The sequence below is a fragment of the Marmota marmota genome, unplaced genomic scaffold (genome assembly GCF_001458135.2).
Source record: "Marmota marmota marmota unplaced genomic scaffold, marMar, whole genome shotgun sequence".
NCBI lineage: Eukaryota > Metazoa > Chordata > Mammalia > Rodentia > Sciuridae > Marmota > Marmota marmota.
Window position 1 is genome coordinate 19,021,085 of NW_026000174.1, and position 25,744 is coordinate 19,046,828.

General features: G+C 38.3%; 2 protein-coding genes across 2 annotated transcripts; both read right to left on the reverse strand.

The window, feature by feature from the left end:
* Positions 1-2,457: 2,457 nt before the first annotated feature.
* Positions 2,458-3,399, reverse strand: LOC107133812 (olfactory receptor 56A4). Its single transcript, XM_015475990.2, has one exon. It carries the CDS (start codon positions 3,397-3,399, stop codon positions 2,458-2,460), a length of 942 nt encoding a protein of 313 aa, XP_015331476.1.
* A 21,383-nt stretch (positions 3,400-24,782) lies between these two features.
* LOC107133823 (olfactory receptor 56A1) lies at positions 24,783-25,744 on the reverse strand. Its single transcript, XM_015475996.1, has one exon. It carries the CDS (start codon positions 25,725-25,727, stop codon positions 24,783-24,785), a length of 945 nt encoding a protein of 314 aa, XP_015331482.1. The 5' UTR covers positions 25,728-25,744.

Below are 25,744 nucleotides of genomic sequence, written 5' to 3' on the forward strand. Positions count from 1 at the left end.
AAAAGACAGTAGGGGAAGCCATATGTCTAGGGAAATATTAATAAAAATAATAATAATTCAAAGTGTGTGTAATCTGAAATGTATAAATGTAAGGAACTATTCAAAAAATTTTCACAATTAGTTTATTCATTCTTCAAAACAACAATAATAAGATCAGTAACACCCTTTTCAAGGTAAAGAAACCCATGGTTCATGAGCTTAGCCCAAATTCATGAAATCTGAGTACACAAATTTAGCCAAATTGGCTGATATGAGAATCAAATTCTAACTATACAGACTATCCTAGTGCTAGTCTTCACTGTATAAAAGTTAATTTAGTGCTAGCTATAATAAGGCTCTGTGTTAGGTACTGTAAGAACAATAAAGCACCAGGCTCAGGGGCACATGCCTGTAATCTCAGCAACTTGGGAGGCTTAGAAAGGACGATTTCAAGTTCTAGTCCAGCCTAAGTAACTTAGCAAGACCCTGCCTCACAATAAAGACTAAAAAGGGTTTGAGGAGAGATGAAACTCAGTAGTAAAGTGCTACTGAGTTCTATTCCTAGTACCAAAAGTTAACTAATTAATTAATTAATTAATAATAAATAGAAAGGAATGGGGATGTAGGTCAGTAGTAAAGTACCCCTGTTTCAATCCTCAGTAGTGGAAAAAATAAAGACAAGGGGGGAAATTAATGGCATAAGACATGATTGTTGTTTACAGGTAGTTACAAAGGAAGGAAGGAAAGATATGTACTGTTAAAATGCCCATTTTGTTGCACACATTTTAATCTTGATTTCCCTACATACAGAAAAATAAAAGTAATCATGTAGAGTTAGAAAGATGAATAAAATACTGTCTCAGCTTAAAAGAAGCTTAGGACATTGTCTGAGAAATATAGCTACTTGAGAGACAAAGTAATGACAGCTGAGAGGACCCAGGAAGAAACTCCTTCTGTAGGAGTTGGCCTGTGAATTAAGCCTCATAGGAAAGATGGGGTTTGGCAAATGAAGATATGAGTAAAAGAAGGGTGATATCCAAAGTGTCAGATGGTTAAAGAGAGACAGCAACATGGGCGTAAAGAGCACTCAGGAAATAATGAGCAGTTCATTTTGGCTATCGTGGCAGAGAAAACAAAGAAAGTTCAGGGTAAGTCAAAAAGTATGAACATGAAAAATCTGAAATTGAAACTTCTGTAATGTATGAAAATTGTTGAAAGATTTCAAATATAAAATAACTAATATTAATAAATATTAATATAATTTATTCAGCAAAGATAAGTATACAAAAGAAGTCAGATAGCCCAATTGGAAAAGTTGACAAATGATACTTGGAAAAATCATGGGCCTGAAATCTTATTTTTTATCTCCCAAGAAACAGGCTACCACTGTAAAATATGCACTGGAGATACTGCACTAATATGTGGCATGATTAAGAAGGAGATCGCAAAACTGTGGAACACACTTTTCTATGAAAAAGAAACCCTACCGCTGTCTTTTCCTAGATGCATGGAAAACTGTGAGCAGCTTTACCAGCCACAGCTCAGGATGGAGGCTGAGTTACACAGGGCAAGGGAGGGCATGGATATGGCAGCATATTTGTTCCAAGGATGGGCAAGTCGGGACGGGATAGGGATGGTGCCTGAAATTGGATTGGAAGATCTAAGTTCCTTATAGTCAGGTAAGATGAGATAAAGTGAAGATTACACAAAAATAATGAAGAAAAAACTATATATAACACTGCAAACAATACCACTCCCAAAAATTATATTGTCAGCTTTCTTGAAAAAAGAAAATGAAAAAAAAATTAGAAGAGAGAAGGAAGGAAGAAAGGAAAGAAAAGAAGGAAGGAAATATGTTATACTTCACTCAGAGAGGTGACTGGTACACACTGAACATCTTAACTGGGTCTAGGAGGATCAGAGGAATCCATGAATGGCACAGTTGTCAGAATGGCCAAAGAAGAACATTGGGTATGTTCAGGACAAAGCACTCAACCCCAAGAACCCAAGTTCCAGGATTGACATCGTACTTCAGTCCAAAAATCCTTCCATGGCCCAAAAGCCAGGCAGGACTCTGCCAGGCTGAATCAGAGAAGGCAAAGGAATCTGTCTTTTACACATCAGAAGACAGGCATGTCTTTTGAGGAACATCTTTTAAAGCTTGTATCTTTAGTGGTCAAACACTCCCATCTAATTCAGCTCCATTCAGCTAAGATTTGGCAAGACCCTCAGTTGTGGATTAGATCAGAGAAAAATTCCAGGTCACCACAAAAATCTAGAAAAAGAGTGGTTTCCTTTGAAACAACAGAAAACAAAGATGCCCAATAACTGTTTTTATTTTTTTTTTCATTGTTTTGTAAGATAATGGGGGAAATCAGAATCAGAACTCACTCCAGAATTGAAAATGTTACTTTTCTTTGCAACATAAAGGTAGTTTATTATTTTCTTACTTTTTATTAACTACTTCAAAGAAGGCTCTTACAATCTTCTCAGCAGTTTCTGGATTCCCTGCTTGATTTCCTTGGTCCTTACACCATAAACAATGGGGTTCAGTGCTGGGGGAATGAGGTGGTGCAGGATGTTGAGAAGGATGGGGACGTCAGGGGGAATTCTCTCCCTGGCCAGGTTAGTGATGACCAGAACCAGCAGCACAGTGCTGAAGAAGAGGATGAGGATGAAGTGGGACCCACATGTGCTCAGGGCCTTGGCCACAGCACCCTCAGCCTTGATCCTTATCACAACTTTCAAGATAAAGGAGTAGGAGAGAACAATAAGGATGAGGTCAGAACCCAGAAGCGTCCAGCCTGCCACAAACTGATAGAGTCGGTTGAAGATGATGTCATCACAAGATAGTTTGGACACAGACAGGTTAGTACAGATGCAGTTCTTGATGATGTTTCCTGCACAGTATCTTAGTCTAGCAGAAAGGATGGGAACTGGAAGAGAAAAGAGGGCATTTCTGGCTATAACAAAGACAGCAGCCCTGACCACAAATTGGCCAGTGATGATGGAAGGGTACCGCAGTGGATGGCAGATGGCCACGTAGCGGTCATAGGCCATCACCATGAAAGTGCAGGACTCCATCGTCAGGAAACTGTTCATGATGAACATCTGGAGGAAGCAGGCAGAGAAGCTGATGGGTCTGAGGTCAAACCAGAAGATGGCCAAGACCTTGGGGATGACAGTGAGGCAGAGCACAATATCCAGCAGGGAGAGGAGGCTGAGCAGGTAGTACATGGGCTCATGCAGCGAGGCTTCCAGCCAGATGATGATGAGGAGGGTGGTGTTGGCCCCCATGGCCAGGAGGAAGAGAAGGCTGAGGGGCAGGGACAGCCAGTGCTGCCAACTCTGGTAGTTAGGGAAGCAGATGAGGAGGAATTCAGAGATCAGTGCAGTGGAGTCGTTGCTGGATGATGCCATAGAAAGTATCCAAATCAAACTGTAAATATAAACTACCTTACAATGAAGGGCTGAAGTATATGATCACAGAAAGTATGTATCCTGGATGTGGTGGACTTCGGGTTTCCACTGGAACTCAAACCTGTTTCAATGAAATTTTAAAATAATCACCAACATCATCATCATTATCATCATCATCAACATCACCACCAACAACAACATCACATCGTTAACATTATTAACATCATCATTGTCATTAACAACAACAATTATCTGAGCATGTGTCGTGTGCTGGGCACAATGTTGAATGCTTTTACATTCATCATTTCATTTCATTCTTTTAAAAAATACTGAAGAGTAATTAGTATTGTCCTAGATATTTTACCAATAACAAAAGGGAGATTTTAGAGGACAGAGTGGTTAGATTATACAGAGCCAGTAAATAGAAATGACAGGACTATGAGCCACAGAGTCCAACAGAAGGATCCCTGTTTACAACCACTAATCTACTCCACCTCCAAAAGCATATTTACCTAATGGAACACTTTGACCCTTTCTTCTTTAATTCCTCTCTTGCTTCCTTTCTTCTGTGTTTAGAAGACAAGGCTATATGGAGAGCTTCAGGAATAATAAGGGTTTGGTTTAGCCGATTCCAGATAGACCCAAGGAATGCCCAGCCCTCTACTCCTCAGACCTGGACAGGTCCTGACTTGAGGATTCTTTATTTTCATTCTTCAGGAAGCACTGAAGTGTAGAGGCTGCCAAGAGCAATAATTTCTTCTCTCTCCAAAGAGGATTTCATTTGAAAGCCATGGTGTCTGCCATTCACTTACTGAATTATTTGCTGTTGTTTTTCTTTGTAAAGTCTCAAAAAGACTTTCTTTGTTTTGGTGCCTCTGGAGAGGACTATGATTATCTCACCCTAGTGACAGAGACTGGGGACACCAGGAAGAAGATGAAAACTTGTGGGTGCTTCTTCAAATGAATGGCAGGATCTTTGAAGAGCTTTTCAAAAACAGAACATACCTTGAATCTTAGAAGACAGGAGAAATATTTTGTTATCCTGGGAAGAAAATTAAGAGAGGTCCAGAGGCTTTGGGAATGATAAGGGTTTGGGTCTAACAGTACCCCTCCACATCTGGAGGTCTGAGTGGCCTGGCTACCTTCAGCTGGCCCATATGGGTCTCTTGATTTATACTGCTCTTATCAGGCTATGAGCTAATCTGTCACAGGAATATTGTGCAAGGATGAGCTGCTCTTAAGGTGCCTTGAGTGCTATACTATTAATCCTTTCCTCTGCTTCTCTGAGAAGCACAGCCTCAGACAGTTCACTATGAAAAAGGAAGGTGAGACACAAGTACTCCTGGTCTCTATGGAGGCTGCTCCCTACTCCACCATCTGGATGACTCTTCAGAAGGACCCTCTGAATTGTCCTGTCTCCAAATTTCATCAAGCTCTTGCCTGCTCCTTAGATCGTGATCCCTTTCCTTATGTCAAGGGCCATTTCTTTATTTATTATGGACATTAAGACATGAATTGATGGTCATATATGGCTGTAATCACAGTGGCTTGGGAGGCTGAGACAGGAGAATTGCAAATTCAAAGCGAGTCTCAGCAACTTAGTGTGAGGCTCTACGCAACTTAGAATAACCCTGTCTCCATATAAAAAATTTAAAAGGGCCTGGGGATGTAGCTGTAGTTCAGTGATTAAGCACCCATGGCTTCAATCCCTGGTACAAAAATGATTTGAAATGACATTCCATAATCAAAGTCAGAAGAATTACATGTGGGTGATGACAGAAAAGAAGCACTCAGGATTCATTATTTAACCATACACAAACATGTACTTGCCACTAGTTATCGATCAAGGTAAAGTGAAACACACTGAAGAAAGATGAATAAGACAGGGCCTTCAATCTTATGTCACAGTGTTAGTGATTAGTTTCTATTTTTGAGCTTGTGTGACAGAAAAAATAAACTTTACTGAGAAATTAGAGATGAGAATGGGGGAGAGAAGAGGATTTCAAAATAGATTTATATTAAAATTTTAGCCTTGAGATATTGGCCAAATATCCAACTAAAGTTTTTTAGATATCATTCAAAATATGATATGTCTAGGAAATTCAGACTGCAAGTGAAAATGTGCTTTTTGCTTTTCTGAAGGGGAAAAAATAAGGTAAAGAAGCTATTGGTATGTTTTCAAAAATGAGAAAGATCTAAGCATGTCTTTAAAGTTTAGACTAAGCATTTCCAAGTGGTATTGGTAGTTGTTAATTCAGAAGGAAAAGGAAATATTTGATGGAATAAAGTTTCAGAAAAGATAGCAGAGGGTTGTTTCAATACCATCAGTGAGAGCTCTTGAATAAAACAATGACAGGGACAGCGTTTCTGGCTTCCCACCACTCCTCTTTTCACAAAAGAAATTGTCAAGTCTGGAAGCCAAGAGTGAGTACTTATCCAAATGGTAAAACCTGTGGCTTTGTGTTGGGTAGTTTGGTGAAGGGGAAACAAACAAACAAACAAACAAAAACCATGAGACTGGCTCTCCCACAGAAAAAATAAATCCATGTTGGACCCCCAGCTATAGTAGTATTTTAAATTGCAAATAAAAGCAAATGTCCTGTTACCTGGCATAAAAATGACTTTTCCTCTGAGGTAGGAGGAAATTGACTGTGTTCATGGATATTTTCAAGATAAGAGGGAAAGCTCTTTCTCTTTTTTCATAAAATACAGTCACTTTCTGATATCTTAGCTACCTCTCTGCCCCAAAATGCATTTTATCTTAGAAATATTCCAAAGATTAACTTTCCATACTCAGTACATATTTTAAATCATAGCTATCTGACACAGCAAGAATTCCCAACATAGGTATTCAATAGAAGGCTCTGCCAGGAGATTTGATTACCATCAGGCCATCCCCCAGCCCCAGGGCAAACCCTCTCCTTTCTTTTCACTATCTATTTTCTTTGGAATTAATTTCACATCTTAGTGAAGAATTCCTATTCAAGATAATGTATCTCAAAGATTCTAAGGAGATCAAAACTCTCTCACAAGACACCTCTTTGAGGACCAGAACTAGATACCTTCAAGAAAGTATAGAAATAGTTGATGTTCACCAAAGGTAGAATAGAAAGTGTGAGTTTTAGACAAAAAAAACCTAAGCAATTCATTGTAAGTAAGATTGTCAATGCTTCCTTTTTCCCCCGGCTGCAATTGTCCTAGCATTTGGGATCCACATTCTGAACATTTATCTGCTAGGATTCCAGTTGTCTCTTTGAGGGATACCATCTGTTTTTCCTCTGACTAAATAAAGAGCAAGTGGTCAGGTACTAAGAAGGATAATGGCTATCACAGACAAGAAAGCAAGAGAGACCCAAGAAGTTCCAGCAGGATGAGAGAGAGGGGCCACAGTCATATAATCCGTGTGGCTGGAATTATTGTCCCATTGGATAAGTCTCCTCTAGGAGAGATGAGGTTTGTTTAAGAAAGTGTCTGACTTCCTGAATAGAAAATAAAGATAATAAATCTGATCCAAGGACTTGCACTTTGAAAATCTCAAGCTTCCAAACACAGATTGTACTATAAATACTGGGGCCGGCGGGTGGAGCCTTCTACCCATCATAGGGCTTTATGACAAACTAGAATTCAGGGCTTAAAACTGGAATAAGGTCAATTCTGTGTCGGTTTTCCACTCCACTTACATATATGATTAGGAAAATGACTCTCAGCATGAATCTGAGAGGTAACATGCATAGGAAACATATCACCACTGGAAAGGCTTTTCCTTTCCAATAATCTCAGATATGACTCCAAAGAGTGTCTTGGTCAATTTGAACAAGTGAGAAAATCAGAGCACTTTCCCAAACTCAACCCCTAGGCTGGACCCACCCAAAATGCTCCTGAAATCTACTTCTGCTTTGATGGTATCAGGAGCATCCAAGTATAGAATATGGATTAAGCAAAAATTGCTATCTTCTGAGAGTTTACTTAATTAATAGAGAAAAGTGGCTGTAACCATTTAGAGTACAGTTGTGAGTGTCATAATAATGATTATAGAACAAAGGGAAAGAGACAAATTACAAGTGAATGAACGAGTGGGATATGGTATGGGAGGAATAGACAAACTCTAGATAGGGAAGAGGTGTGGGAGAGGATTAGTAAGGATGGTGGAATGTGATGGAGATCATTATCCAAAGTACATGTATGAAGACACGAATTGGTGTCTTTATATTTATACAACCAGAGATATGAAAAATTGTGCTCTATATATGTAATATGAATTGTAATGCATTCCACTGTCATATTAAAAAATAAAATAAATAAAATAAACTCACTGGCATCCAGTTTTCCCATTTATGAAATAGAACAAATGATACTTAATCATAGGTGTTACTGTGAGAAGGGGAAAATGCTATAATTTCCTAAAGTCCTGTTAGGTCAGGGAACATAGAAATCTAATAGAAACAAAGAAAGGTGCAGAAAAGAGGAGCCTGAAGACTCTCCTTTTAGGCAATGGTAAGAACAGAAAGACCTGTGTTGGAGGATGATAGTGATGAGGCATTAGGAGCTGGTTCTTTAGGAGAAGGAGACAGAGAGTAGAATACCAGGGAACAATGTTTAAGGTTAACAGTGGCAGCTTTGTGAAGATCCTTAGTTGTCCTTCTGAGAGTAGGCATCGTCATGTACACTCTAGGGAGTGAATATTTGGAAAAGGGAAGTTGATATGCTATTGATATGGTTCAGTCCTTTTGTGCTGCTATAACAAAATACTTCTGACTGAGTTATTTATAAATAACAGAAATTCATTTCTCACAGTTCTAGAAACTGGGAAGTCTAAGATCAAACCAGTAGATTCAGGGTCTGGTGAGGACACATTTCCTAGTTCACAAATGACATTTTCTCACTGTGTCCTCACTGTGTCCTTTAGATAGAAGGTGCTAGCTCACTCTTGAGGTATCTATTATAAAGGCACTAATCCCAAGCTGGATTCATAACACAGTCACCCTCCCAAAGTCCTCATCTTCTAATACCATCAACTCTGAAGTTAGAATTTCAGCATAAGAATTTGGTAGGAACACAAGCACTCAATTGTAATGGAATAAGTCAAAGGGGAATCACAAAAATAGGGAGACTTTCTGTGAATTCCTAAACAGTCCAAAATAAAAGCAATTAAGATGTGGACGTAGGTGGTTGCCATGAAAAAGGAAGGGAAAAGAGATATTTGAGAGTCAGAGAGAAGGACAAGAAAATGTAGTGTCAGACTGAGGAGGCAGGACAAAGTGAGATTCAAGAAAGTCTCCAATCTTTCAACTAATACAGGGGAATATATGTCCTTCTCAAAACTCCTGTAGCACTGAAAGATTCTTCCAGGTAATGAAGTACTTTCAGCTTTGTTTTAAAATTCCCTAGTAATTAGGACCTTTCTTCTTTCTCTCTCCCTTTCCCTCTCCCTCTGCCTCTCCCTGCCTTCCCTTCTTCCCCTCTTTCTTTCCCTTACCATCTCCTGGTCTGAGGAATGGGGAATTGTTGGCCACTGGGGGCATTGGAGCATTGCTTTGAAACTTCCATCTTCAACACTTCAACCTCATCAGTTCCTACTCACAAATGGGCATTCACAGAAAGTGGTTATAGTGATTCTTTGTTCTAGGCATCAGTGAACAGAAAGCATGGCCTCTGGCCCTGACTTAGTGACAGTCTGGAGAGATCAGAGAGATCTTGAACCAACCAAAATGACACTGCGAGAACCAAGCCCAATTCTTACTGCCTAGAAGAAAGGAGTGGTCACTTGGCCTCCAGTTGAGTTTACACTACAATAGAAAGATAAATTCTGTCCCAGCCAGGCACAGAGCTCCGTTCTCCTAGCAGTGATACGAGTAAAGGTCTGAGCCTCCAGAGGTTTTAGGTCTACAAGCCACAGAAGATTTAGCCTCACCTCTGAGGAAAATCAGTCTTAGATGAATGCCCCCCTTGCATCAGGACCCAGAGGTAGCATCTACTATGTGAGCCTCTACTGAAAGAGTCCTCTCTCCTTTCCATACCAGGCTCCTAAACATGCCCTCACTCCTCAGTGTCACCCTTCTAATTTTCCTGGCCCCAGCTTAACACTCACCAACTTCAGAGGGCTGCACTGCTGCTGTTTCTGGCTGCTGGATGCAATGCAGTGCTGATTGCTCTGCATGTCCCCTCCTGCCCATTTCTCATAGGAGTTAATACCCTTGTACTAGGTACTTGGAGCCTGGGCCCTATGGCCCCCTTCCCAGGAGAGTATATTATTAAAGGTCTAATTCACCATTGAAAATAGAGGAAAGGTGGGAGAGACAAGAGGCACTTGGGGAATCTAAATAAGGAAGATGACATTATGCAAGGTGAAATCATCTAGAGAAAAATACTGCACAGTCCCACTTAATGTGTGGAATCTAAGAATATAGAATTGACAGAGGCAGAGAATAGAGTAATGGTTACCAACAGGTAGACTGTGGGATAAATGGGGAGATGCTGGTCAAAGGGTACAAAGATTCAGTTAGAAAGGATGAACAAGTTATAGAAATCAAAGTGCAACATCGAGACTATAGTCAAAAATAAAGTGTTATACACTTAAAATGTGCTAAGACAGTAGATCTCAAGTATTCTTGCCACTAAAAAAAAAAGAAGAAAGGTAAATACATGAAGAGATGGATATATTAATTAGCTCAACTGTAGTATGAATTTTACTATGTAACCACTGTATCAAAACATCACATTATATACGTTAAACATATACAATTTATATTGAAAACTTTTTAAAGAGACAAATGAAAGGATAGAATGGAGGAAGGAAGGAGAAAGGGCAGGACAAAGACCAGTAAGGAAAAGTAACAAAGATGTTACATGATTGTAGTTGATGTTTTTAAAGATGTTATTGAATAAAAATCAAACAACACAATATTGAAGCTTATCCTTGTTTGGGAGACAATGAAACTAAAATATAGAAAATGTAAATCAGATTCTCAGTTCAAATAGCAGACAATGACATAGCCAGGATACAGAACCTGAATTTTAAACTTAAAATCCAAATCTCCCTATAACAACAACAAAAAAAAAATCATAGCAAGTGTCAGAAGACTTTTCTCAAGAGAATTTAGGTGCACTGTTCAGGTCATCACCGTGTAGAGAAGAGGAAAAATGAGATCTCATTATAATGTGTTTATTAGCTTGATGGTCTCTGCAATCTACTTAAGAAGGTGATATTGATGGTAATAAGCAAGGCAGTATTTACCCCACAACAGGAGAAAGAAATGATGACAAGAGTAATCTTATGATCTCAGAAATATATTCTCATTGATATTAATTGGATGCATAAATATAGAGGTCTCTTCAAACTTCTTGTAAGCCAAAGATAAACCTGAAAGTCAAGGAGACCATTTTGCAATTAAAAGACACATGGACCCGTGACTCCATCTACAGACAAATCAGTATTTACTTTCCAAGGGGTAAGCACAGATCCATGGAAACTCTCAGCCTCTTTCTCAAGCAAAACAGTTCTTATTCTATTATAAGCATCCAAGTACAATCATTCCCTAGTACCCAAAAGAGATTGGTCCCAGGACCCCATAGATATGAAAATCTATGTATGTTCAAGTCCCTTGTATACAATGGAGCAGTATTCAGATATAACCTATATACATCCTCCAGCATACTTTAAATTATCTCTAGATTATTTATAATATCTAATATAATTTAAATGTTATATAAATAGTTGTATATTATATTTTGAGGGGTATCAAAAAAATGTCTGTACATGTTTGGTACAAACCCAGTTATCATAGGCCTAACTACAATATACAACAGCCTATAATTGGTTGAATCATCCAATGCAGGACCCACAGATATGGAGAGCCAACTGGAAATGCATTAAAAGCCAGTGGATTTGCTGAGATCTACCCAGCACTTTTTATTCCCTAAAATATTGACCCATCTACTTCCCCTCCACCACTAGGTCCTAACAGTATCCCATGAGAGACAAACGAACTCTACATAACCCAAAGGCTAAGCCAAAAATTCATTGTTTGAGTTAAATACCAGGCTCCTGACACCATTATAAGCAGAATGTGAAGGAAGATTTCATGAACATCTTGGGCAGGTCTAACCTAGGAACTGAGTTAGGGAAAGGGCTCTGATCCCTGCACCCTCCTGTTGACCTTATTGTTGAAACTTAAAGAGTGGGTTTTCTTCCTTCCTGCCACAGGTGTCAGGCTGACTGAGAAAGACAGAGCTAAACAAGCTTCTTTGACCACCCCCTCTCTCTCATCTAAAACTAAGAAATCTGGTGATCAACTTAATAAGACACCTGAAGGAGGTAAATGAGAGGCAGAACCGGCCAGGCTCTCACTTGACAGGTCTGAGAGACCAGAACAGCCAGAGAAATCACCAGACTTACTCCTAGCTCTTCTTCCTCATCCCACTCCACAATTTGGATTTCAGCTGAGCAGTAAATGTACATGAATGACAGGGATATACCTAGGTTTACCAGAAAGTGTTGTTTTCCTCCTATATTTTCCAGGCTCACTTGCACTACTGAAGATAAAAGAGTAAATCTGGCCAGTGAAAGCCACACAGTTCTTCCTCCTTGATGTCCTCTACTCCCCTACCTCTGGCCAGATGCAGACACTCCCCTGAAAGAAGTTAAAGCTTTAAAAAAAATAGTAGAACCTGACAATGACAGGAGGCCAAGTCTCAGAATGACTGCATGAAAGAGAAGGTTTCCCCACACACACACACACACACACCCCTACCTTGGAACCACTGAGAAGCTGGAATTGTGCTTCAACAACTGAGAAGCTGTCCTGACTAAGCCTATAGACTGTAAGAAAGCTGACATCCAATACTAGAAAGACCCTTAAAAAAGAAAGATGGCATGCCTCCTACATGATAACTCCAGGGGAAATAGCTGTAACAATTCAAAATAACAATATGTTTGCCAGTGTTTGTTGCATTTGACAAAATATTATGAGAAACAGATTTCTTTAGCAGAAACTTGGCTGATTTCAAGGAGAAACTGATAATAATAAAGACACTACATAAATATGGAATCTTGAAGAATTGTCCTGCTACTTTTGGAGTCAAATGTTAAAAGAAAGTTTAAAGATGGCTGTCAGTAACTCATAAATCATCCCTGAGAAGACAATAGATTAGGTGTGTAGTTGACCTGCTCAAGTCTGATAGTCTTAAAATAAACATTATCAAGTGGGAAAATAATGGAATCGGTAAAGGGCAAAGAAAACAAACAGAAAAAATTTGATAGCATGCCTACAAAAATCCTTTGGGTGTACTTACTAATACATGGAACTGACCTGATACAAACAGATGAGAAACCTGACAGGTTTTTGAGGATTTTTACTGCCAAAGAAACAAGAACTTGACTTTCAAGGGAAAACTTTTATTTATACTTTTAAAAGTTACTGGTCCTAATATTTTATAATCAGAAGTAGATAAAATGCAGGGTCACTACAAAAAGAAATCACACTCTTTAATGCCTGCTACATATAAGGTCAAGGGGGAAAAAGAAAAAGAAACAAAATTCCAAAGGTATAATGACATGAGAAACAATGGTCAGACATAAATACTGTGATCAGGAGAGTTTCTCCCCGAGGACACAACCAGCCTCTACTCAGGGACTATCTGCCATGTCAGCACAGCAGCAACTCCCAAAGTATTTCAGCATTATCAATTACAAGGACTCTACTTAAAGGAATTCTAAGCTTCACTTCCAGTTGAGAATCTTTATGGCTGGTACCCAGTTTCTGCTCCACCATTAAACATGTGGAGGGAGGAGGAATGTCCCCAGTCCAAGAGGAATCATACCTGGACCTGATGGAGAGGACTTTGTGTTGTATGCAGAGACCAGGTTAGCATTTGGGTGATCTCCCTGGGGAAATAAGTAAGTATATCTTACATGTGAGAGTAACAGAAATGAATATCTGTGACCAGCCTCTCCTACAGGCAGCTGGATCTATGTGAGGAATCTGGCCAGTGGAACCATAGAGGAAATGATGTAAGCCTCCCAGTTTGTGCTCCTAAAACTTCCTACACATACTGTCTCTTCACTAGCTTAACAGCCAGATTCAAAAGCACCACTGGAGTGACCAGAATAGAGAGGATCCTCACATTAGAAGAAACATTAGTTCCTAAATGTTGACTTTGGAGCAGAGTCTCTGTGAATTGGAATGGAATGCTGATCAGAAGTAAACTTCTGTTGTGTTAAGCCACTGAAATATCATTGCTATAACAAGTAACTTTACTTGTATTGGTTAATTCATTGCTTGTTATTACTGCATACAGCCCCTATCCCAATACTTTTAATGTCATAGATTATGAAATAACAAGGGTATGCACTAAACTGATCAATACTCAAATCTTGTCTTTGAGTTGATACTCACTTCTAAATGCCGCAGGGGAAAAGAAAATTAGAGCATACATTTCTGGCTGTTCTATTTCTAAATAATTCAAATTCCCTTGTATCTTAGGGACAGGAAATACAGTATCTTCACAAAGCAACCTACTACCCTACCTACTAATGTTAGAAATCCCCAGGAGTTTTCTAAAACAGTTGTCAACCCTCTTTCAAACACCACAGAACCAAATTCACTCCAGTATTGTTATTCCCATTGGTAGCCACAAAGAGGCACTGTTGACCTACAGATAAGGAATAGTTTGCTCACTCCTGGCAATAATGCCATTGCTGTGACTGCACAACCTTGACGTCCCAAAGTCAGTCTCTGAGGTCCCAACTCTGACTGGTAACACTCATAAGCTTAGAATACCCTGAAGCACAATAGATTATCAGGATGATGATGTAAAAAGTTTTCCGTATGCGGGAAATGTAGTAATGTTCAATACTTTTGAGCATTGGCCACCAACATAAACTTACCACCACCACCACCTTTTTTTTTTCCATAATTTTAAAATGGCTTCTTAAATTTGTTTTAAACATAACATGAGGAAGGTGTTAAAACTGTTGTAATAGCTCAATAGAATAAGAATTCCATATTTGGGGAGGGATGAATAGGGAGGTATTCAGAACCCTGCACCAGAATTCCCTCAACTTGATCACAGTGGGTTAATGATGTGCTTTATAGATATGGTTAGTCAATGATACCAGCTTGATGAATCTTTCTTCATAAACTCTCTTTTTCCTCCAGATAGTTTCATTTCAGGAGACTTCCTTACCACCAAGTCTTGAAGTTTGTGATGATAAATTTAATGTGAAACATTAAAATAAATAAATGTATATATGGGATTATTTTTTCAAGTAGGCTTCAAATCCTCACAGCAGAGACAGGTATTTATTTGTGTGCAAACAGAGCTTGGATTTTTCCAAGTATCTACAGAAAGGAAAAAATGTTAGGTAATTTCCAAGGGACTCACTAAATGATGGGCCAGTCAATCTAAGCTGGACAAGGAGTGAAGTCAAGGTGCAAAGGGGATAGATGGCAGTGGGATGGGGATTCTGGCAACAGCCTGGCAGCCTTGATGCACAACAGTTGTGTCTATAGGATCACAATTCCAAGGATACTTGGCAAGTTGACCCAAAGTTAGATCATGAGAAAGGTGTTTTCATGGATCAACCACAAACACAAGTTAACAATAGGGCCTTTAAATAAGAAAGATTGTTTTAGACACAGGCTGAACTCAGCACACAGTCATTTCCAGTTTTCCCAGCAATGGGAAGCTCACACATCATCATTTCTTCTACTGACATTCTGATAAAAAAATAAATGCATGTGAATAAGTAATTAATAATTATAGAAAGAGCTACACATAGTACAATTGTCTAATTTAGGGCAGGCAAATGTGAGAGGAGTTTGGGAAAAGGTTAGATATCAGGCTAACTCAGATATATTTTAATGTTTTAGCCTGTAGTATCTTCCACATATTTTAGACAAATATTTTAGTTAGATAATAAGTAATTTAATTTCCTTGTTGTCTCAGTGGCCCACTTGTAGTTATCATTGCCTGGAAGGTACTTGAACTAGAAAATGTGCAGAAATGTATTCTCTTGGTGCCCTTGATAAATCTGTTTGGGGTTGGTATCGTTGCAACAGCCTGCTGCTTAGATAGACCGCTTGGCCCTTTCCACTGCACAGGAAGATAGGGCCCATCTTTAACAGATAACATGAGGAGAACAAACAGATAACAGCTCTGTGGGCAAGTAGGGCGTGATCTGTTCCCACCGAGAACTTATTAACACAGCCCTATTCACTTTTGCTGTGTGTGCATCTGGGACACATTGGGCCATGCAGCGATAGAGCCCAGAACAGACCGATAACTCAAACTGAAGTTTCAAAAGGACATATGGTCCAGCCAATAAAAAGTGAAAGGGCTGCTTTGTAGTTCTCAGTCCTCCCATTCTTACTTTTTCTGCTGTTCCAAGCATTTCTAACTGGTGACCTTCAAATGTGCCCGCACATTTGACGATGTCTTACATTTATTTACTTACAAAACACTGGGCATTTCTCTCTCTTCAGTCTAATACTGATCCTTTGACATCTCACACTGATCAACACAGCCTAGTCAATCAGTAGTAGTTAGTGGTTTTTATTTTTTTCCCCTCTGATTACACATAAAATATCAGCATTCTAAAATTCAAATTACATAATGTTGTATATCACTTAAAATCCAACAAAACTCTACCCATCAGATATAGTGTAAATGACCTGTTGGATAGTTCATCTGTGCTTTTCTTTGTTCATATTAAGATGATTATAAATATTTATATATAATTTTTGGTATCACTTACATGCAGGGATCCATTATAAACTCTCTCTTATATTCCAAACCTTACACCAGGTTTAATCACTTTATACACTATGGTAAAACATTCCTTTAGAAATCTTGCTAGAATAGTTCTTGAAATTACATTAAATTTGTTAGTCAGTTTGGGAGAACTGGTATCTTTAACTGGTATCTTTACAATGTTGATTTATCCATTCAAGAGTATGGTTTAATCTCTGATATATAATAATTTAAATACTTTAAACATAACTTTAAAATAATAGCACCACAAATCTTGTGTATTTATTATCATGCCAACTTCTAGATGGAAATAATTTTCCTATACCAAAGAAGACATTAATTTCCAATATTTTAGGTAGTTTTTACCGCCATGTAGAAATTATGATCACTCTTAAATTTATCTTATATCTGGACATCTCACTGAACCGATGGTATATCCTAAAAATTGATGATGATCTATTTAAAAATAATGATAGCTTAACCACTTTTACCAATTTTATTGATGTGCAATTGAAAATGAAATTGTGTGTACCCTGTTCATGGATTGGCAGAACTAACATCATCAAAATGGCGANAAAAAGAAATTGTGTGAATATAGGGTGTACAAAGTGATAGTCAACATCCATATATTGTGAAATGATTATCACAGTCCAGCCAGCAAACACATCTACCACCTCATCTAGTTAATTTCCATGTGAGGGTGTGTGTGAAGATATTTAAGCTCTTACTGTCTTAGCAGATTTCAAGTGTCAGATACAGTATTGGGAACTCCAGTCACCATTCTGCACAACAGATCTCCACAATTTATCCATTGTAGAACTAAAAGTTTGAACCTTTTCACCAACATACCCCATCTTCCCCACTTGTATCTGAAAGCCACAATTCTACTCTATTCCTGTAAGTTTATTTTTTATTCCATAACATAATTTAATATTACACAAAAGTAATATCATAGGGTATCCTTCTTTGTGTATTGGCTTAACATAAAGTCGTCTAGGTTTGTACATACTGTGGCTAATGGCATGATTCCTTTTTTATGGCTGAATTATATTTAATGCACGATATGTAAGTGCCATGGAAACAATGTGTCTGCAGATAAAGAAATGGTAATGATTTCTTACAAATAATTCTGTAGTTAACATGGTAAGTGCAGATATCTATGAGGCAATTTCTTTTCCTTCAGATGAATGCCCAGAAATGGGAGTACTGGATCATATCATTCCTTTTTTATTTTTTCCAGGAGCCTCCATACTATTTTCCATAATGGCCTTACTAGTCCATTTTCCCACCATCAGGACCCAAGGGTTCCCTTTTCTTCTCACCCTCACCAATACTTGTTTCCACTTGGTTCTATTATAATAAGTATCCAACCAGATGTGAGGTGACATCACATAGTGGTTTTCATTTTATTTCCCTGATGATTAGTGATGTTGAGGATCTTTTCATGTTCCTGATTGCCGCAGTCTGGCTGGGCACAAATCACGAGCCACCACACAGCTTGTAGATTCAAACAGCAACTCTTTATTCCCGAACTCACACTGGCACTCTACAATCACATTCTGGGGAAATCCACGTTCTCTGCCCAAATCCACCCCCACTGGGCTTCTGTCTCCCAAAAAATACTGTCTGAATCCCGTGAGAACTCAAGGGGAACTCAGGCAGCAGGATACGCCCTATTCCCAGCAGGAATAACCTTAAACCTTAAACCTGGAAACTAAACGGGGAACACCCTAAACCCGGATTATAAACCGGGAACACCCTAAACCCGGATCCGCCCTGGTCCTTGAGCAAGGTCACCTACATGCAATGTCACTGCAAAATGTCCTATTTCCACGAGTCCTTCCACTAAGCAACATGGGATACGCTGGCAAGGAAATTGTCATACCTACTTGGCTAATGGCTCCCAGAACCTGATGGCTGCTTGTAAATCTTTTTTTTTTTAATTTTTTTGTAGTTGTAGATGGACAGGATACCTTTATTTTATTTGTTTATTTTTTATGTGGTGCTGAGGATCAAACCTAGTGCCTCATACACGCTAGGCAAACGCTCTACCACTGAGCTACAGCCCCAGCCCTTTGTAAATCTTTTTTGAAAAAAAAAATGTCTATTCAGGTCCTTTTCACATTTGTTTAAGTCAGGCTGTTTGTTGGGTTTTGCTGTTGAGTCTTATGAGTGATAGCTGTATATATTTTGAGAATTAACTACTTATCAGATGCATGGTAATAAATATTGTCTCCCTTTTTGTTGGTAGTTTTTTTCATTTTGTGGCTTATTTACTTTGCTATGCAGAACTTTTAAAATTTGAAGTAAATTTATTTATCTTCTCTTATGTTTTTTGTACTTTAGATGTCATTTTAAAAATCATTGCCAAGAAACCAACATCAAGGAGCATTTTTCCTGTTTTTTCCGAGGAGTTTTGTGGTTCCAAGCCTTACGTTTAAGTTTTTAACCTATTTTATGTTCATTTATGTGAGTGATACAAGATATGGGTTCAATTTCATTCTTTCAAATGTGGATATCTAGTTTTTCTTGCTCTAGTCGGGAAGAGACTCTCCTTTCTCTATCATGCATTCTTGACACACTTGTCAGACATTAGTTGACCACACATGCATGGGGTTATTCCTGTGTTCTCTATTCTGTTTCATTGACCCATGTATCTGGTTTTATGCCAGTAGTATGCTGTTTTAATTACTACAGTTTTGCAGTATAGTTTGAAATCAGGAAATGTGGTGTCAACATTTTTGTTGTTTTTCTGAAGATTGCTTTAATTATTCAGAATTTTTATACTTCCATTGAATTTTAGGATCATTTTTTTCTATTTCTATGAAAAAACATCCAATGGAGATTTTACAGGGATTGCATTGAATCTGTGATAGCTTCTGGTAATGTGAACATTTTAACAATATTATTTCATTCCATGAACACAGCATATTTTTTCCATTTCTTAGTGCCTTCTTCAACTATTTTCCTAAGCATCTTACAGTTTTCAGCATACATATATTTTGTCTCCTTTATTAAATTTACTCCTAAATATTTTTGCTGTTTTGATAATGTTGTAAATGGAATTGCTTTCTTTTTTTCTTTTTTGGGTAGTTATTTTTATGGTATAGAAATTCAACTGATTTTCATATGTTGAATTTATACTCTACAACCTGGTGGAGTCTGTAGAGTTACCTATACATAAGATTATGTCATCTGCAAAAAGATACAATTTTACTCCTTGCTTTCCAATTTGAATGCTTTTTCTTTCTTTTTCTCATCTGATTTATTTAGCTAGGACTTACGAGTCAAAGTAATGGGAGTAGGCACTTCTGACTGTTTAAACCTTAGGAGGAAAGCTTACAATTTTCACCAACAGTTATAATGTTATTGTGGGTTTATCATATGTGATTCTTTATGATATTGAGATACATTCCCTCTATACCAAATTTGATGAGATTTGTTTATTTGTTTGTTTGTGTGGTCATACTGCCAGAGATCAAACCCTGGCTCTTAAGCATGCTAGGAAAGCACTCTACCATCAAGCTACATTCCCAGCTGTGTTGAGAGATTTTATTATTAAATAGTGTTGGATTTTATCAAATGCTTTTCTTCATCTATTGAAATGATCATATGATTTTGTCTTTCATTGTGTTAATGTGATATACACACATTACAAGTTATTCCATTCTTGCATCCCAAGGATGAGTCCCTTGTGGGCATGTTGTATGGTCATTGTTGAATGTGGGATATTAAAGGCTTCTACTATGGTTATATTGCTGTTTATTTCTCCTTACAGTTCTGCTTTAAATGCTTAAGTGTTCCAGTGTTTGGTACACAAATATATAGAGTTGTCATATCTTCTTGATGAACTGATCCTTTTATCACTATCTAGTGACTTTCTTTGTCTTACAGTTGGGGCTGAAAGTTTTTATTTTTTTTCCTAAGTATGACCAACTCTCCTCTCTTTTGGTTATCATTTTCATGGAATATCTTTCCCTGTTACTTCACTTTCAACCTTTAAGGGTCCTTCAAACTAAAATAATTCCTTGCATTTGTGTTTTGTTTTTTGTTCCTTAATCCATTTAGCTATACTAGGTCATTTGATTAGAAATTTAATCGATTTACATTAAAAGTAATTTCTGATAGGTAAGGTCTTGCTGTTGCCATTTTACTGTTTAATAACTGGCAATTTCTTTCTTTCTCTCTTGATGTCTTCCTGTGATGACTTTTGGAGTGGCATAAATTTGAGTCCTTTGTCCGAATCTTTTGTCTATGCAGATTTTCCTTTATGATGATGATGAGCTACAAAGTATGATATGCAATTAGTCTTCAGCTGGGCTCTGAGGTTGGGGAGGGTATTCTTTGGATTCTCTGGCTTACTAGGGTCAAAGGATATCTTCCACAGTCAGGTGGGATTGCCAGCTTGCCTCCTTGTCTGGACAGGGCCTTAGGCTGGGCTGTGTAGCAAGGCCAAACTGTTGGCTGGAGATACAACCAGTAAGAACTTTTAAGTCTGCTTCCCAGCCAAGTAGAAACCAGCTCAGCTCCACAGGTAGGAAAAGCGACAGGCAGGTCAGGCATTGCTACCAGCAGGAATACAGTGCCACCACACAGTGATCCCTGAGAATCTATTCCTCTGCTTTGTTTCTACCTGCACCAAGGTGATCTAACCCTGCCAGTTCCCCATGTTCCTCACGAAGTAAGACAAGTGAGATCCTAGGATGTACTGCAGAATGCTGGGGAAGCTGGATATCTGCCCGAGATATCTCTTTTCCGGATATCTCTTTTCCTCACTGAAAAAGGTGTAGTCCAGGAGAACCACCTTGGCATGATGTAGTGCTTTCCTGGGGGAGGCGGGGTGGAGGTAGTAGGTGTTCAAAGTGAAACTGCTCTTCTTACATTTAATGCATTCTTCTTGGTTGCTGTGGTCCAAGGGAGCATATCATCCTCATCCCCAGATTCTGGGACTTTTAGAAAGGCATTCTTATCTGTGGACAGTTGCAAGATAGACTCTGTGAGGAGGACTAAAGTCAGAGAACTTATTCTACCATTTTGCTGATATCACTCTTGATCACTTTAATTGTCATGCACTTAGAACTCTTCTTTCTTCCCTGTCTTATTGTGTTGGTTGGACCATGTTGAAAAGTAGCAGATCTTGGCATACTTACTTTATTCTTAATTTTAATATAGATGCTTTGAAGTTTCTCCATTGTGATAATAATGAGGTACTTGATAAATAGACACATCAGATCAAGGAATTTTTTTCTCAATTTTCAAGAATAGTTTAAAGTTATAAATGGGTGTTATATTTTATAAATTTTTCTCTAATATTCAAAGGTAATTATATAATTTATCTTTAATGCATTAATGTCATAAATAATATTGATAATAGATGTTAAAATTATTGCTGCCTTCCTTAGATAGAAATTCATTGATCAAAATGCATCATTTGATTCTTTGTTCTGTTAGATTCTATCAGTGCATGTTTTATTTGGATTTTCATTTTCATAAATGAAAAGAATCTTTTCTAAATTGTCATTTTCTTTTAAAGACATGGTAATTCTGATTTTATAAAATAAGTGGTGTAAATTTCCCTCCTTTTTTGGATAGCCTACTGAAACTATAAATCCATACATAGGTACTAGTAATTTTGTTGGGAAGAGGTATTTTATTAATATTTAAACATTTTTTAGATGGAGTCTCACTATATTTCCTAGGATGGTCTTGAAATCAGGAGATCCAGTAATTCTCCTGTTTCAACATCCTGAAAATATTTGAACTTTTTGAGGGCTATTGATATCTTTGAATATTCTTTCATAAAGTTACTTACAACCCTTTATATTTTTACAAGTTTTTGGTTCATTGGTATAAACATTGTTCATAACATTCTAACTTTCTCATGTGTCAGACTGTGTTAATTGTCTATCCAATACCCATTCCAGTCTTGCCGTCATCTCTCTACATTTCTTCCTTTAATAGAAGATATCTAATTCGTTTCATATTTTTATCCCCTAATGCTATATAATACATTTTCTCTCATCCCAAAAGATATAATCATGAAAACATAGACCTATAGCAGGTGCTGTGTTCTTCTTGGTGCTTTGCCCTTGGAAAGGAATTGCTTCACTCAAGGTTATGCCTCCTTTCTGGGGCAATCTGCATCCAATCACTGATTGATGGGAATGGGGAAAGGCCTGGCACATACATCTCAATGTAGACACTCTGAAAGGTCATCTCAGAGCTCCCTATGGTATTATATGAGTACTTTGTTTTCCCCTCCACTATTTTCCAATAATTTCCTCACATGCATATGCCGATCAGTCAGTACTCTGCTGAATACGCAAGGGTCTTCTCTGTAGATCTTTAGGATTCCTTTTACTCTGTTCTATCTTCTAACACTCTGTCTTATGAACTCTAGTGGCCTTGCCATCCTTCACTCCCATCTCCTTCTCCTCAACACAGAAGACAACTAAGCTATACCTTAGATGGCCTTTGATATGGCCTGCAATCTCTATATAATGAGCTGGAAAACTCTCCAATAAATAATAGACTATTTATTGTTTCCTAATTCAGGATCACTACAGCTTCCTATCTCTCAGGGATCACTGTCTATGACCTAATGTCCAATGCCTTGAAAGTCATTATTCTTACAAATTTTGTTTTAGTTTTTCAGTTGTTTTAAGTGAGGGGGTAAATTTAGTGATGTTCTATCTTAGCAAACTAAAGTACTTCTAGAAAATATAAATCCATACTGTATAAGCACCTATCTTGTGTCTCCTTCCTAGGATCATAGTTGGATTTGTAGAATAAACCCCATCCCATTCCATCCTGCCCCATTCCTCAGGAAAACTCTGTGAAATGACCATAGCTTTAGTGTCTCAGGAGGACTATGAAATACAATGACAGGGAATACACCTCTGAAAGAACCAGAGGACAGAGTGATTTGGAGACTTCAAAGTGTATCCAAGGAATTTAAGGAAAATATATAGGGGAGGGCAATGATGTCCAGAAATTGGAACTTAAATGAGATGTGACTAATCAGGACCTTCAAGATTAACATGGCATTTAGATTTTTTTAAAGTGAAGAGTCTACTAAACTTTTTTCCTTGTGTGTAAAGACAATTAGATGTGTGCCCAGAATTAATATGAATATCTCAAGAAGACTACATTACTGAAACTTTTCTCACAGGATTAAGCAAGGACAATTGCCTGATCAAGCCTCCAGGTCAGTTAGGTTTGGCTCTGGGGAACCTGATCTCTGTCTTTATCCATAAGAAGATAAGCGTATGCCAATATATTTTGAATAAGCAGAGTCAAACTGACGAAACCCACAGAAGTCTCATTATGAAAGCTTGAAAATACAGTTGGCCATCTCTCTCTCATTTATGCCACACATTTAACTGATAATCAAGTTCTGCTCGTTCTTTAAAGAAATTACCTTAAAATACTTTCTGATCACTTTTTCTTTAATTTAAAGATGTCAAGAAGCTCCCTAGCACCCCACAATTCACCAAGTTCTTGTTATATTCTAAAGTTGTCTAATAAATGCCTATTCATCCAATATTTATAATTAGCCATTAAAGAGATATTTCATAGAACAACAATGATCATTTTTCATTAAAACAAGGGATTGATACTCTCTATATTTCAAATGTCTTTAATTTAGTAATCATGGAAGTTTCTCCTCTGAACCAATCTTTAACCTCTTAATGGAGTGGCTCTGGCTTCTACTTCATGACATTTTTCAAATAAGAATTATGCCTTCCCTTTCAGTAAGGTTATTGGGTGAACCTGAACCCTCAATTTCCTACTATCCACATGAAAAATATATAAGTGCTACCAACTACAATAATAAATTTTTTCCTTACCCATTTTTATCAGATTATGAATCAGAGACTTAACCAAAGACTATAGTTATAGTCCCCTCCCTCAAAGCTCTAGAACTCCAGAGCATATGAAGCATGATTTTGAGTACACAGAAGGTTCCCTGTACCTCAGTTGGTTTGACCGCCATCTACACTGATGGTCTTATTCCCCAAGGATTTCCACTTTGGTCCCCATAAGTGTTTGAAGATGTGTGAGGCTTCTACTTGGCCCTGGTTGGTACAGTTATGATCATGAGCCTTTTGTGATAACAGCCTGAAGAACCATGATCACAAAAAGAAGGTGACTGTGTCTCTGGGTTCTGTGCTCCTGTTTTATTCTGAGAGAAAAAGCCAATGGGCAGCATTAGGTTCATAAAAATAACATAGGATTGAAGAAGGAGTGGAAATCCATGGAAACATCTGGAGTCAGACAGACTTGTACTGGAATCAATGCTCCACCACTCACCAGATTATCAGTATATGGTTATCAGTATATGGAATGATAATCCTACCACGCAAAATTCTTGTAGGATAGGATGATTTGAATATGTAGATGTCTAGTCATAGTGAAGTAGCTACAAATGTTAATAATACCACATAGGTCATTGAACTTTGATCAAGAACTAAGAGGGATATACTAATTCCTGATATTAAAGAGACAAAAAGTAGGTAAGAAATATTCAATATCTGCACATTAGTTTATTGTCTGGAATCATGGATCCTGAAATGGGGGGAAAAATGGTATTTCTTTGAGTCCTTTAGAGTTCTTTAGAGTTTGGTGAGTGTTCAAAACCCTCTCTGCAGCAATTTCTGAAATCCTTGCTTTAACTCTTTGGTTCGAAACCCATATACAATAGGGTTCAAGGCAGGGGGAATAAGGTGGTGGAGAACATTAAGTAGGATCAGGATGTCCATGGGAACCCTCTTTCTGGACACATTTGTCAACACTACGACCAGCAGGATGGTGCTGAAGAAGAGGATGAGGATGAAGTGGGAACCACATGTGCTCAAGGCCTTTGTTGCAGCACCCTCAGCCTTAAACTTCAGTACTGCTCTTAGAATAAAGGTGTAGGAGAGGAAGATGAGAAAGAAATCTGAGCCAAATAAGATCCAACCAGCCACAAATTGGTAGATTCTGTTAAGGGTGATATTGTCACAGGAAAGCCTAGACACAGACAGGTTGGCACAGATGCAGTTCTCAATGACATTTTTCCCACAGTAATGGAGACGAACAGAGAGAATGGGAACAGGTGAAAGCAGCAAAACACTCCGAGACACAATGAAGACACTAGCCTTGGCCACAAATTGGTTAGTGATGATAGAGGGGTACCGCAGTGGATGGCAGATGGCCACATAGCAGTCATAGGCCATCACCATGAAAGTGCAGGACTCCATTGTCAGGAAACTGTTCATGATGAACATCTGGAGGAAGCAGGCAGAGAAGCTGATGGGTCTGAGGTCAAACCAGAAGATGGTCAGGACCTTGGGGATGACAGTGAGGCAGAGCACAATGTCCAGCAGGGAGAGGAGGCTGAGCAGGTAGTACATGGGCTCATGCAGGGAGGCCTCCAGCCAGATGATGATGAGGAGGGTGGTGTTGGCCCCCATAGCCAGGAGGAAGAGGAGGCTGAGGGGCAGGGACAGCCAGTGCTGCCAACTCTGGTAGTTAGGGAAGCAGACGAGGAGGAATTCAGAGACTGGAGCAGCGGAGTAGTTACTGGATAATTTCATGAGAGAAATCTTCAACT

What these genes read in the sequence shown, in the direction of transcription:
- LOC107133812 (XM_015475990.2), bottom strand. Translation starts at nt 3,399, where the DNA reads ATGGCATCATCCAGCAACGACTCCACTGCACTGATCTCTGAATTCCTC.
- LOC107133823 (XM_015475996.1), bottom strand. Translation starts at nt 25,727, where the DNA reads ATGAAATTATCCAGTAACTACTCCGCTGCTCCAGTCTCTGAATTCCTC.